This window comes from Corythoichthys intestinalis, chromosome 2, assembly GCF_030265065.1.
Source record: "Corythoichthys intestinalis isolate RoL2023-P3 chromosome 2, ASM3026506v1, whole genome shotgun sequence".
NCBI classification, from domain to species: Eukaryota; Metazoa; Chordata; class Actinopteri; order Syngnathiformes; family Syngnathidae; genus Corythoichthys; species Corythoichthys intestinalis.
This window is the reverse complement of record NC_080396.1, coordinates 75315449-75331416: the sequence shown is the minus strand read 5'-3', so window position 1 is coordinate 75331416 and position 15968 is coordinate 75315449. Positions and strand designations below refer to the sequence as shown.

Below are 15968 nucleotides of genomic sequence, written 5' to 3'. Positions count from 1 at the left end.
TTATATAGCACAATTCAACACAAGGCAATTCAAAGTGCTTTACATCACATGAAGACCATAAAAATCACATTTAAATCAACACAACGTAAAAACCAAGACAAAAGATCACATTTAATCACTGAATAAAAATAAATAAATAAATAAATAAAAATAAAACAAAAACTACTACTACTAATAATAATTGAAATCAGCAATGGAGATAAGCACAAGAGGAATAGAAAGCAGATAGATTGAATTTTTCTGATTTTTTATCAAGACCTGTAAATATACTAGGGCTGTCCCAAACGACTAATTTTCTCCCGATTAGTCAGCCGACTATTTTTCCGATTAGTCGACTAATCTAATAATTAAACTTTTTTTTTTTTTTTTTAAATAATTTAGCAATGAAATTTTTGGTGACGCTTATCAATTCACAAAAAAAACACATTGGAACACCTAAATTATTTATTAAAGTACATATAAACATGTAAATAACAATAATAAATCACAAATAAACAATGAGTTCAAATGCTGATAGAATTAACTAGTGTAGCATCCCGATTGGAAAGATGGTCTCTTAAACTTATGGTTTACAACTTTTATTCCATCCTTGATGTAAACACACAAGAGCTGTGGTGCACACAAATAAAACAATTAGAAATTAACAAAAACTTTTCACCTTTTTCCTTTTAAACCTTATTTATATATCAATGAATTGCCTATATGAATAGCCTTTACCTTAAATTATTACCTTATATTGACAATCTCTCCCTTGAGTGCAATCACTGTATATACTGTATATATTTATGACCTTTTAACCTTATGTAATTTTTTATACCATAAAATAAACCATAACATGAAATAAACCTTTAAATTAGCATTAAGAACAATACTAATAGCACTTATATAGGCCCATTGTCAATGAAACATCATTATTTAGTAAGGCGACAGCACCCTCTGGTGTACAAAAAATGAAAAAACAAAAAAAAATGTACAAACTGGGTGACGGCACTTGAGGTGTTTATTCACGGCCGACGTGCAGCCAAGCTTGGCATTGAAGAGACAGGACAGAAGTGTGTACCCTCCTTTGTTTCTTTGAAATAAGTCAATGTTTTGGACACTCTGGTGCGCTTTTTTTGGCTTTGTGCCGCTTTCCCCGCTTGCATACAGAGCATCCGACATTCTGAACTTTCCACGCATATATTTTTTTAACCCTTCATTAACCGTCGACGGGATGTTGTGCTCGTCGACGGATTTACGTCATCGATGACGTCGACTAAGTCGACTAGTCGGGACAGCTCTAAAATATACCGTTGCAGTAGTCCAAGCTGCTGAAAATGAATGCATGCATAAGTTTTTCCATGTCTTGTTGAGTCAGAAGCTCCTTAATTCTGGTTATATTTTTTAGGTGGTAATAAGCGGATTTAGTGACGGACTTGGCTATCAAATTTTAGGTCTGAGTCAATAATTACGCCAAGGTTTCTGACTTGATTTGTAGCTGTAAGTGACATTGTGCTAAGTTGGCCGCTTATCTTTGACCTTTTCTTTTTTGGCCCATAGGTCATTTGCTGTAGATTTTGAGTCATTTCCCATTAGAGGCGTGCAAAATTTCCGATTCTTAGATGATACGCGATTCGGTCGTGGAACATTCGAGAACGATTCGCAAACATCCAAGTTCCGATTATTGAAATATGCCAAATAAAGCAGAACTAAATCACAGTCAGCGCGGTCTTCGGGACGCAATGAAGAACGGACTGACAACTTATGCCGCTAGATTAAAAACCGATAATACCTGACTGCTGCCGACAGCGCTTCGAACAAAGCTTCAAACGTCCACATAATGCTCCGGTAGATAGCACATGTATATAGAACTAAATGCGAAATGGCGGACTCTGCAGCATTAGCAATTTTAAAACTGTCCCCAAATGAATTGGAAGTGACTCAAAATCAAATTCAGTAACCTAAAATCATCAGGAAGTGACCTGTAACTGCCCCAGAAATCAACAATAAGTGACCTGTAAATGCCCTAAAAGGAAAAGGAAGTGACAGAAAATCGGCAGGAAATGAAGTGAAATGCCTCAAAATTGCCTAGCATTGGCTGCCACTGACAGCCATAGACATCCAATGTGTTTGAAGTGGAAGGGATTGAAGATTTTGGTAGCCATTTTTGGTCACTCCCTGTTGATTTTGGGGCATTTATGGGTAACTTCCTGTTGATTTTGGGGAACTGGAAAAGAAACTGTCCCCAAATGAATCGGAAGTGACTCAAAATCAACAGGAAGTGACCTGTAAAAACCCTGAAATGACTAGGAAGTCACCTGATTGATTTCGGTGCATTTATGGGTCATTTCTAGTTGATTTTGGGACTGTTGATTTTAGGTTACTGAAAAGGAATGGCATTCAAACTCATGGCTTCGAAACGAAACTAAAATGATCACATAACAACAAACTATGTAGCATAACTAGCAATCAAAGGAAACAACTGGAACAGTAACAAGAAATAATTAGCACAGAACGTGAAGTTTGAATGTTATTTACATCTCTAGAGCCGCAATGCATGCTAGGAGGCATGTTGTACAACAACAAGGTTGACAGCAGGTGGCAGCAGAGATTGCCTGTGACGGTCAAATTAAGTTTTGCAACCAACTGGTTCAAAGCTTCATGGTGGTCCACCTGGTTCATGGTTGTTTGAAGCAATGAAGCTTTACAGCCTATTGTTTCTTTTTTTTAGGTCTAGGTAACATTCTTTCACAGCCCCAAATCCATTAAATGTGACATGACAGGCTATTACCATTGCGTTTTGCGGCCTCGTTATACTGTCGTCTATACCGTACTGCATTTGCATGTGCAACTGAAACAAAAATAAGTTTTAATTATATAGGATTGTACTCCCCAAAACATTGCTTTTTCTTTGTGCATTGCACGACAGCCAACTAACATTGAATATTCTCCAACAAAAAACGAGGTTTGGTCTATTCTTGTATTTATATGAAGTAAAAACGCAATTGCACAATACACGCCGGTATACAAATACCATGCAGACACCACACTTCACTTGAGTTACAAGCTATAAGTATAGGTTAGCTTCCATCCTGCAGGACTTGATAACAAGTTTTAGACATACTTGTACATACTTACAGATGTATACTTTCCAAGGAAGAAGCGTGACGGAACACATTTAATACAAGCGTAAATGCGACCGACAGCCCAAAAGGTTATTAATAAGGTCCCACCAAGAATCAATATATGGGTACATCTACTTATGAACGTAATTTTCAGGTTATGACTCTGGGCTGGAACCTCTGGGTAGCTCACGATACAATTTGCGATACAAGGCTCACAATAACAATGATCTCACGATATGGCGGTATGACAATCATCAATAGATGGGTCGGGAAATCATTCTACTATACTATATAGGTAGGCCCCGGTTTACGACGTACCCGACTTTTTGATTTTGACTTTACAACGGCAAAGTCTCATCCGTCCTTTTGTCTCCAGTCGTTTTTTTTTTTTTTTTTTTTTTTAAAGTCACATAAACAGTACCTAGTTATTGCCGTGAATTGAATTACATTTATCAATAGTAGACGTCCAATTTGTTTGAACTGGGAGGTTGGCAGCGAATGAACGAATGCCATCCCATCCATCTTCCAACAGATTGGGGATCTATGGCTATGGCTGCAGCTATCGATTATTTTAGTCGTCGATTAATCTAAAGCTGAAACAAATACTTGAGTAACTCTAGTTAAAGAATGGATCTGAGTAATTTTAATCGCCTCGAGGAATCGTTTAATTTTGCCAGCTCTAAGCATCACATTTTGACCGGACTACTTTTAATGGGGGACAACGCGCTGACGACACGTCTGTAGAGGAAGAAGCAAAATACCTGATTGCAGCTGACAGCCGCTACAAACTCCGCCAACGTTGCTACAAATTATGCCCACATGATGCTACAGTGGTAGCGTCTGATGCGTCTCAGATATCACATGTACTGCTATATAGAACTAGATCCGAAATGACACTCGCCGGTGTTCGTAAACAGCCGCCATCTTAAAACGGTAGACTTTTCAGGTCTGTTTTAGCGAACCTAAGGTGAGTAACATCTAAAATACTCTTGAATCGGCGATATCTTGACTTGAATCTATCATTAAATGATGCAACAGTTTTAAAACTTTCACATGTCGAAAGTAGACAGAGGGGAAATAATGCAATAATGGGAGCAATTTTAACAAATTTAACGGTTGATTCACATTAAATGTGTACCTGAGCTTCGCCTCAATCTGTATCAAAAAGAAAAATAAATGAGGATCTAAGAGAACAGAACAATTGGCTAATTTGCATATCCACAGTCTGCTAGCTTAAATGCGCAATTTTTTTTTTTTTTCCTGCAATGTTCTTAACAAGTCGTTCAAACACATTCCCCCACAAAAAGCAGCTAAATATACAGTGCATCACAAAAGTGAGTGCACCTCTTGCATTTCTGCAGATATTTAAGTATATCTTTTCATGGGACAACACTGACAAAATGACACAATGAAAGTAGTCTGTGTGCAGCTTATAGACCCTACCCACCGACGTCACAAAATCACGTGATCGCTGTATTGTTCCGCCCCCTTGTCCGTCACTTTGTGTTTGTATTATCAATGGTCTCAATTGATCGAGCAACCTATAATGCATTTCATGGAAGACCCGGTGCTTTCGGATGCCGTAAACTCACTTGATGCGTTGCATAAAAGGCGTTATGTGGAAAAGCTTCAGTTTATCCATTCGCCAGATCCATATTTGATGCCTAAATCGATGTTTTTCGACCCGCTGTCTCCGCCGTATTTGCCTGACATCTGCTAGCTACCCTGATATGTACAACTATCTTGTCCACACAAAATCAGCCTATTCTCACGAAAGTTTGAAAAACTTTAAGCGCTTGGAGGCTTATAAATACTTTGTTGCTGGTTGGGTGAAACAGGTCCTCGTCCACGAAAATTCGGCAGGAATCTATCTTGTGCTTGGAAAGGTGAGTTAGGAAATTTTCAATTCAAAATCTTTTGTTCTTGCTAACATCCACAGTCAAGTCTATTGTATTTCATGTCATTTGTCAATGGAGCTAGGGCTTTTAATGTTTATATGGTTTAGCGATAGCACTCTCACTACATACATACGTGTATGTTGTCGGCGATTAGCCTAGCAATGATCTTAATTGTGGTTGTCAGCCCAAAACCCTCTAAATATATATTAAATGCATCTTACCAGATATAAAATGACTACTACATAATCTGTGGTAATCGTTTGGAGCCCAGTTTTCTCGTCGAATTGCAGCAGCACATCTCGCTCTCTCCTCTCCGGGTCTCTCGGAATCCGGTAGAACTTCAAGTCTCTCCGTCTATCTTCTCTGTTATTGCAACCGACCGCCACACACGCCTTCACCATTTTGATGATTAATGTTAACGAGCAGAAAAACACGCTGTAAATAGGAGGAATGTACGTAGCCGTTACAGGTAAACACGATGTGTTGACGGACAATTGGGCGGCACCAGTCAGGAGGACGGAGTTGTGACGTCACGTGGGTAGGGTCTATATCAGGGGTTTTCAACCCAGTCCTCAAGGCACACTGTGGGTCCTGGTTTTTGTTCCAGCCGATCCAGCAGAGACAGTTGAACCAATGAGGCTTCTGCTAAAACAAGCCACACCTGACTGCAATCAACTGATTGCACTTGTAAAACACCAGATTGGGGAAAAAGTGTTGTCATCTTGTTTGGTAAGAATGAAATCCTGCACCCACAGTGTGCCTTAGTGGAATAGGTTGGGGACCCCTGGTCTATATAATAGAGTTAATTTATTTTCCCCTCAAAAGAACTCAAAATATAGCCATTAATATCTAAACCCCTGGCAACAAAAGTGAGTACACCCCTATGAAAAAACGTACTTCCCATAAATGTCTAAATTGAGTACTGCTTGTCATTTTCCTTCCAAAATGTCATGTGACTCATTACAGGAGTGCTGTCAGCATTGCTGCAGAGATTGAAGAGGTGGGGAAGAAAGCCCGCAAACAGTTTGCTGAAGACATGTCAACAAAGCACAGGGATTACTGGAACCATTTCCTATGGTCTGATGAGATGGGCGTGTTTTCTTGTGTACCGTCTTCAGAAGAGGCTTCCTCCTGGGGTGACAGCCATGCACACCAATTTGATGTAGAGTGCGGTGTGTGGTCTGAGCACGAACAGCCTGACCCCCCACCTCTTCAATCTCTGCAGCAATGCTGACAGCACTCCTGTAACGAGTCACATGACATTTTGGAGGAAAAATGAAAAGCAGTACTCAATTTGGACATTTATGGGAAGTACATTTTTGTTGCCAGGGGTTTACATATTAATGGCTATATTTTGAGTTTTTGAGGGGAAAATAAATTAACTCTATGATATATGCTGCACACAGACTATTTTTCATTGTGTCAAAGTGTCATTTTGTCAATATTGTCACATGAAAAGATATACTTAAATATCTGCAGAAATGCGAGGGGTGTACTCTTTTTTTGTGATACACTGTACCTCTGAACTAAATTACGAATGCATAAAAAACATATTAGCTCAAACAAAAACTTATGTTGGTCTTAACTGGGAGCAGCTGGATTCAGCAATGTTAAATGAGTCATGTCATATTCACTGCTGCCACTAGAGGGTAGTGTATCCACCCGAATCAATAAACGTGCAAACACTTTCAAAACAAACCATTACAACGCCACTTTAATTAAACGAATACTCGAAGCAGCAAAATTTGTTCCTAAGCTTTTTTCTAATCAAGTTACTCGAGTTGATCGATTAATCGTTGCAGCACTATGTATGGCAGTCAGTGACTCCAATGAGTTTCATTTTGGGGGCATTTCAGGTCATTGGCTGTTGATTTTCAATCACTTATTGTTGATTCTGGGACATTTTTGTGTCACTTCCTGTTGATTTTGGGTGACAGAACAGGAAGTGACCCGGGAATGTCTCCAAATAAATAGGCAGGGGCTTAAACTCAACAGGAAATGACCTGTGTATTCCCCAAAATGAACAGAAAGTGACGAGTAAATGCCCCCGAAATTGGAAAGACTGGCTGCGAGTGCTCTGGTTTCGACAGCCATCTCTCCCACTTCACACGGATTGGACATCTATGGCAATTAATGGCAGCCGTTGAGTTAGAGACCATATTCTAATGGATGTTTTTATTGGCAATTTGTTGGTTCCAATTTTTTTAAACAGTGACACTTCTTTAAAACGATATATTGATTCCTGGCAGGAGCATATCGATAACCTTTTGGGATACAACGTATCACGATACATCACCATTTCGATATCTTGTCACACCACTATTTAAGACACTTTTACACGTTACAAGAGGCAAAAACGCTAGTGCTGCCGAAACGATTAATTGATTAAATCGATGAGGAAAAAAGGCTTCCAATTCAATTTTGGCAGCTTCACTGATTTGTTTGATTAGAGTGGTGTTGTGATGGTTTTGTTTTGAAAGTGTTGCATTTAGTTTTATTGGTGGATATTGGAGTTGGAAAGTTGGATATTTAATGGAGGCTACGCTGCCCTCTTGTGGCAACAGAGAATTTGACGTAACTCGTCTAGGCTGAATCCAGCTGCTCCCTGTTCAGGCCAACATAAGTTGTTGTTTGAGCTAATATGTTTGTTTGTGCATTTGTAGTTTAGTTTAGAGCAGTGCTTCTCAATTATTTTCTGTCACGCCCCCCCAAGGAAGAAGAAAAATGTTTCGCGCCCCCTCAAACTCTCTGCCGCCACTGTAAATAGTATCATTTGTCTATGAAATTACTATTATAAATACGCATCTGCCTAACATTGTGTCCTTTTTTTCTAATAAAGAAAAAAAGTAACATAGATCAACTTATAATAAAGTATAACGTTATTAACATTGTTTTGTTTGTAACAGAGAAGACTTGACGAGCATCAATTTGCCTGAATTTAAAAAAAAAAAAAATTTCACATCGAAACTAAAAAATACACTCAAGGTACATTTTTGACCATTTGATACGGAAAAATAAAATGTAATAAAATAAGTAAATAACAACAAATTAAAATTGATTAGAAACATTCACTCATGAGGACAATGTGCCAAAAAATTGGACCGAAAAAACAAATCTGAATAAAAGAGAAAAAAAGTGTCCTTGGACAGGAGAGTTTTTATTTTTGCTGCTCACAGTATTTACCTCCTTTGCAATGGTGTGGAGTTATTTTGCAATTAGCATGCTAACAATGCTCACTGGTTTACTGATATAACACTGACAAAGCAGGATGATTGTTGGCAATATTCGGCACGTTTTCACTGAAAAAATCAAGCGGCTTAACAATGAGATTGGGGTCTAATGTCTTTAAGTGGCATCTTAATTGATTTGGCTTCTGGCTGTCTGCTATAATTATTTTTAGACACATTAAACAGTGGTCTTTCATCATCACCCACTGTATTAAAAGTCAAAGCTAAAAGGCAAACGGCACGAAAAAAGCGCATTCACGGCGGCCGATGTAGAACCGTAGGTGAGGGCGGTCGTCGTGACGATCCCAAGCTGAAAATGGCACTTCTCGGGCGGCGACGTGAGAACCGGACAAGACAGTGGGTCGCTGCGTGAGTGAGTCCGGTCGGAAAACGGCTTTCGAAAACGGCGGTGGCACACTGCGCTTCATATCTGTTGTCTGTGTGTGTGTGCTGAGTGCTCTTCCTTAGTTAAAAAATACTGCGCGCACTCTGAAAATGAGAGCGCCACTGCCACCTACTGAGTGGATGTGCAAGTACACTTTATTCCAGTACGGCAAAAAAACAAAACAAAAAAAAAAAACATGTTCCCCGAGGTCACATGCGCCCCCCCCTGGCATCGCTCTGCGCCCCCCCAGGGGGGCGCGCCCCACTATTTGAGAAGTACTGGTTTAGAGGCATATTTAGATTTTGTTGTGGGAATATGTGTTTTGTAAAAAGTAAAAGCATTTTATGGCATTTAAGAGCACTTTTTCTATGCAAATTTATTACGATCTAAAATTACATATCAATTTGACTAATTAGAACATTTAAACACCTGTTTTTTATTTTATTTTATTTTTTTTTGTTTATTTTGTTTTACGTACTTTATACTATTTGATGCTGGGGCAGGTATTTTAATTTATTTTTAAATTATTCCATCTTTAAATGCACTTTTTGCCACGGACGGCCATAGACGTCCAATCTGTTTGAAGTGGGAGGGATTTATTTGACTGCTACCCTCCCACTTGAAACGGATTGTACGTCTTCCAGTGATAGTCATTGCCCATGTATTGATAATTATCATGAGATCATCGTGATCATGAGCGTTGTATCGCTGCTACCCAGAAGTTCCCACTCCTAATTTTTAATGTCTATGAAAACTGTGCACCTGATCATCATTTTAATCCGAAACTAATCGGATAAAGGACTTAACTTCGCCATTGTTGTTGCTAGTTCGCAGCTTCCCGCGAGCAGGCGTTATCTTTCTTTTGTGGTATTTTCAAAAGCACCTCAGCACAATTTGCGACATAATTGCAGCATCCTCATATGTTGAACAAATTCTTAGGTAGCCATCAGTGTCATATAGCGAGCAGTTTGTTGTAAAGACCTCAAACATTAGTTCACCGTCAGTGTTGCAAAAGCTCCGTTGGTGAGCTTTAGCAACTATTCTGGGAAGTGAAACTCATTTACCCATGCCGTTGATATAAGTAAGAGATATTTCGCATGGGCCTTCTATTTGTATAGTTTTATAATGGTCACTAGGGGGCCGCAGATATTGTAAAAAAAAATATTTCTGTCTGAAATTTTACTCCTCAAATAAAGATTTAATGAACAATGACAGATGAGCACATATTGTCGCGTCTACAAGGACAACGCCTTGGTGATAATAATACACACTCAGCTGGAAAACGGTACATTATTTTCAATGAACTATACCCACCTGGACACATCAAACTGTATGTTAAACTCTGACAACTTTTTTTTTTTTTTTTTTTTTGGGAGGACGCGTGTGTTAGCCTAATGCTAACGTTTATGCTATGCTAACACCTCGTGTTACATTACGTGTGTGATGATCACTCAGCACACACCTTTAAAGGCTAAAAAGGCATTGCATATTCTCTCTGGCCAAGATAAGAAAACAAATCTTACCGTATGTGCAAATTTGGAGACGGGAAACAACACTTTTACAATGCAAGCTAAGTACTCATAAAATGTCACACATTGTGAACATGTGACGGAAACCATTTTCGTCTCGTCAGACGAAAACTGGAATTAGCTTGGTTATGTTTTAGTCCCTCAAATCACTTTTTTAGCTCATTGACGAAATATTTTTTTTCAACACTTTGGTCAACTACTAGAGGGTGACGTACACAAATCTACTGGGATTAGTCTAATGTTGTTACTTCGGCAGACTGCAAGGCAGTGCTGCTGCGCACTGCCAACTAATGGACTGGAGCAGAAGTGCAGCCACTGAATTGTTTATTTCCACTAAAAACGCAAGCGTAAGAATCGATACAGACAGATTTGGAATCAATACGAGAATTGCGTGACGTAGTATCGTGATACATATCTCAGAATCGATGCAATAAAACAAAGGGAGTGCCAAAAAAATCGATTATTCGATGCAGCTCGATACGACACATGACGATTCAATTACAATTCATAAATGTTCAAAAACGATGATTTTCTCTCATTTAAACTTTATGACAGCCGCTCGTAGGGGAACGAAATTCAAGACACGTCTGCCGCCCAGACACCTTTAACGGACGCACGCACAACCTTATGATGGATGGATTACTGAGCGAGAGATTTATTCCTTTTCCTTTCCTTTTCAAAAGACTGGAAAATAAAATTGTGTATGAGACTGGCAGGGACCCGGCGGTCGCGCTTCTGTGTACAAGTTATTTTTTAGAGCGAGAGAGGAAGAGTTCGTTGCGCCTTGTCTTTCAGTTGTCCAGCAGTAGTTTCAAGTCATGTCAATTGAAAAATGTCCTGAGTGTGTTGCTTAGACCCGTGTGCGTCTATAAGAGGTGAGAACACTAACCCTCTCGTACTGTTTAGCCTTTATTGTTGTTATTTTTGAGATGTTAACGGTTAGTGCCGAACGCTAAGCTAATTAGCTAATTCGCTAACGTGTATTTCTATGTCCATTTGTGCATTGTTTATTGGTGGACAAAAGTTACACCATATGCAGAATTTGTAAAACAGCGATTAAGTACAGCGGTAACACTACAAACATGAAGTGCAGAAATCAGTGAAAACAAAGTACATTTGTGGTCAAAAGTTTACATACACTTGTGAAGAACATAATGTCAAGACTCTCTCGAGTTTCCAGTTATTTCTACAACTCTGATTTTTCTCTGATAGAGTGATTGGAACTGATACTTCTTTGTCACAAAAAACATTCATGAAGTTTGGTTCTTTTATGACTTTATTATGGGCAAACAGAAAAAAGTGATCAAATCTGCTGGGTCAAAAATATACATACAGCAGCGCTAATGTTTGGTAACATGTCCCTTGGCCATTTTCACTTCAATTAGGCGCTTTTGGTAGCCATCCACAAGCTTCTGGCAAGCTTCTGGTTGAATGTTTGACCACTCCTCTTGACAGAATTGGTGCAGTTCAGTTAAATTTGATGGCTTTCTGACATGGACTTGTTTCTTCAGCATTGTCCACAAGTTCTCAATGGGGTTTAAGTCAGGACTTTGGGAATGCCATTTGAAAACCTTAATTCTAGCCTGATTTAGCCATTCCATTACCACTTTTAATGTGTGTTTGGGGTCATTGTCCTGTTGGAACACCCAACTGCGCCCAAGACCCAATCTTCGGGCTGATGACGTTAGGTTATCTTGAAGAATTTGAAGGTAATCCTCCTTCTTCATTATCCCATTTACTCTCTGTAAAGCACCAGTTCAATTGGCAGCAAAACAGCACCACAGCGTAATACTACCACCACCGTGCTTGACGGTAGGCCTGGTGAACTTGGGGTTAAAGGCCTCACCTTTTCTCCTCCAAACATATTGCTAGGCATTGTGGCCAAACAGCTCGATTTTTGTTTCATCTGATCACAGAACTTTCCTCCAGAAGGTCTTATCTTTGTCCATGTGATCAGCGGCAAACTTCAGTCGAGCCTTAAGGTGCCGCTTTTGGAGCAAGGGCTTCCTTCTTGCACGGCAGCCTCTCAGTCCATGGAGATGCAAAACACGCTTGACTGTGGACATTGACACCTGTGTTCCAGCAGCTTCTAATTCTTGGCAGATCTGCTTTTTGTTGAGTCTCGGTTGAATCTTCACCCTCCTGACCAATTTTCTCTCAGCAGCAGGTGATAGCTTGCGTTTTCTTCCTGATCGTGGCAGTGACAAAACAGTGCCATGCACTTTATACTTACAAACAATTGTTTGCACTGTTGCTCTTGGGACCTGCAGCTGCTTTGAAATGGCTCCAAGTCACTTTCCTCACTTGTTCAAGTCAATGATTCTCTTTTTCAGATCCATGTATGTATATTTTTGACTCAACAGATTTGATCACTTTTTCTGTTAACCCATTATAAAGTCATAAAAGAACCAAACTTCATGAATGTTTTTTGTGACAAAGAAGTATCTGTTCCAATCACTCTATCGGAGAAAAATCAGAGTTGTAGAAATAACTGGAAACTCAAGAGAGTCATGACATTATGTTCTTCACAAGTGTATGTAAACTTTTGACCACAACTGTATATTGGTTAAAAGAAGTCTTATTTCTTACGACACTTTGTTTCCAGAAAATGTGAAATTCATTCCACCTGAGAACATTTTATTGGATTGTTGGGAGAAATAAGTACTGCCTTCAAAATAGTTAATGTTTTTGCACTTGTTTAAAAAAAGCAGTTTAAGGGCAGCTTTTTGTTGTCTGGGCATGTTTCCATCGTTCCTGTTGAATCATTTGGATATTTTAAATAAATAATGGACATAAATTTGTTTGGCTACTTTATTAATAAGTAATGTACGATGCATCGATAATCGTGATCATCGTCAATACCATGATCTTGGTTCAATAATCGAATCGTAGCACCCTGAATCGTAATCGAATCGAATCGTGGGGTGCCTAAGATGGCACACCTTTAACAATACTATGCTTTAATTCAGTGCCAATTTGTGGTCCTTCCATCGCAGATTGCACAGAGATGGGTGTTACAGAGCTCGCAAGTTTCCGCTCAACCAGCATCGGAGCTGGCCCCTCTAAACTCAGTGCCGAGCGAACTGCAGTAGAAAAAATGTGGAGGAGAAATTTAAACGAGACTGAACTTCATGGTACCCCAAGTCACACAAGTGCAGATCGTTTTCACTTTCTGACTTTTTCGCCTGTCAAATTGTTGCCACTTCCAGGAAAGCGAGAGAAACGGCTGCCCCAAGAGGCTGGGCCTGTCTCGGCCACTGTTATGCTCACAAAACTGACTCTGGCAAGCTACCAACAGAACATAGACTATACCGTATATAAAGTGCATGTATAGCTACAGATAGACAAACACACTGTATGGCTCTCATGGAATCTTTTTTAAAATTTGTTTGGTGTTTTGGCTCTCTCGGTCAAAAAGGTTCTCTTGCTAAGATAATACAACAAATCTTACCGTGTGGTTCAGAACAAGCAAGCCTGGAACGTAGCCTGGCTTGAAGGACATCCTAAATACTAAGGGTGTAACGGTACATGTAATAGTATTGAACTGTTTCGGTACGTGGTGCTCGGTTCGGAATGGACACGTACCGAACGAGTTTCTGACGTAATATAACCCTTACTTTTCAATGCTGGGAGTCGATCGGGTTACAGTTTCTTTGTGTAGATATATATATTTACTCAGTCTTCTGTACTATAATGAGGACCAGCACGGTAGGACAGTATAACCCAGAAACGTCAACGGCGCGACAACGTGGCCGCCACAAGAACGCAGTGAAACGCGGGCGTTAGAGTCAATCACCCAATGCACACTAGTCGCAGTGCGGCCGCGTGTTAGATGCGTCCCAGAAGCGGCTCAACGCGACGCACGCGAAAAAAACGGCAGAGTTTATTATTTGACGCGAGACGTGGCCCTCCAGCGTCAATACTACTACCGGTAGCTAGGATCGGGCCGGAAGTCACTCGTGTAAAAATACAGTGGATCCGGTCGATTTTCAAACTAATATGCAATCGTAACCTACTTTTTGAGTCCATCAGATCTCTTGAGTGGTAGATCGGGGCACAGTTGACTTGCCTTTGTTGATTTACTGCTGTCTTCTCTGCTATAATAATAACCAACACAGCCCCGTGTTCAATACAAAACCCTCCTACCACAACAGAGCAAGTAGGAACTAATATTCACATAGGAACTAAAGTTATACAACATAAAATATACAATATAAATGAATACTGCATCACATTTGTAAAATATAAAGACATAATAAAATAAATAATAGCCCATTTAAATAAAATTTGTGATGCACGATAATACATTGTTCAACCGATATCGATAACCGATAATTTCCTGCCCCTTCCACCCGATAACCGATAATGTCACGCCGATAATTCTATTCAAATATGTATGTAAAAATTTAAAGTAGACAAAGATCAAATGTTACTGTGCAAAAAATGTAATTTAGTGCTATTTTTTTTCCACATCAAATGTGAACAAGTAGTAAATTCCAACATCTAAACAATGGCAATGACAATGTGTAATGGTAAGCTTTTGGCAACAATTACTTCGAGAGTAAACACCCAAGTTGCACAAGAATGCCTTTAAAAGTAAGCCATTCCTAACATATATCACATTACTACACTGAAAAAACACCTCCTTAAAACTAGCAGAATTGGACAAAACTGTTGCTTGTGCACATTTGGTGGGTAAATCAAGTATATTATTATCGGATTGCATTATCGGTTGAATTTCGTTTTATCTGGATTATCTGTGTGACGCCATGATTGCCATTATCGGCCGATAATTATCGGTGACCGATATTATCGTGCATCTCTAAATAAAATAAATTGAAATGAGCTAAAACACCTGTAATTGAATAATAAGAATAATACACACATCCTGCTTACACAATTTAATTTACCAATTTCTGTGTGGCGCTTTAACTTGAGAAAATCCACCAATAAAGCTTTTGAAAACCGTTCATAAGAGAAAAAATGATTCATTGAGGCATTTCATTTGTAAAATACATGTTAAAATCTTTGTTATTGGGATTGCTTTTGTCTTTAGCACAGGACTTCTGTTTTCTTCTTTCTTTCAGAAAGAAAGCTGACCAATACGCGGGGTCTGAAAGGCAAATTGTTGTTGGATTATCTTTAAATACCCGCTACTGTTTGAGCAGAATTCTAGCTTTGTATAGGCTAATGTTCCTATTGTTGAAAGCACAAAAGTGTGTAATAAACAACTAGCACATTTATATTTTGCATTTTGTTTTCTTACTGTACCGAAAATGAACCGAACCGTGACCTCAAAACCGAGGTATGTACCGACCGAGATTTTTGTGTACCGTTACACCCCAACTTAATACCCATGTATAGTTGCAGCACAGGTCACATGAGTGACATGACCCAAACACTGCTATGAAAAAAAAATGTCACTAAGTGTGAACATATGACAGAAACAATGTCGCATTTTCGTGTCATTGTTGTCTCGTCAGACAAAAACCAGCATTCGTCTGGTTGTTTTAGTCACCTGAGACGTATTTAGTTCGTCATCGTCATGAAAAAATTGTTCAATGATGAAATATTTTCATTACTGTTATCGTTGATGAAAACAAGCATGTTCCAAAAAAATGTCAACATTTAAGTCTCTTAAGATAATCTATCTCATTGTGGGATGCGCTTGTTTTTACCTTCAGGAGGACCCAATCGCTACACGGACCAAGTCCAGTGACTACATTTGGACCAAAGGCATGCATGCTACAGAATCCACATGCGGTCATGTAAGTACAGCAAGGCATTTTGTTTCATTTGCATAGATCTTACTGGACCAGTCTTCT

At 39.2% G+C, this 15968-nt stretch overlaps 1 protein-coding gene across 1 annotated transcript in view; it reads left to right on the top strand.

The window, feature by feature from the left end:
- The window catches only part of nadka (NAD kinase a), a 64029-nt gene that overhangs the window by 9728 nt on the left and 38333 nt on the right, over positions 1-15968 (top strand). Inside the window, exon 3 of the mRNA XM_057825657.1 lies at positions 15828-15911. Within this exon, the coding sequence (XP_057681640.1) occupies positions 15828-15911 (84 nt within the window). The remainder of the gene's footprint in view (positions 1-15827; positions 15912-15968) is intronic.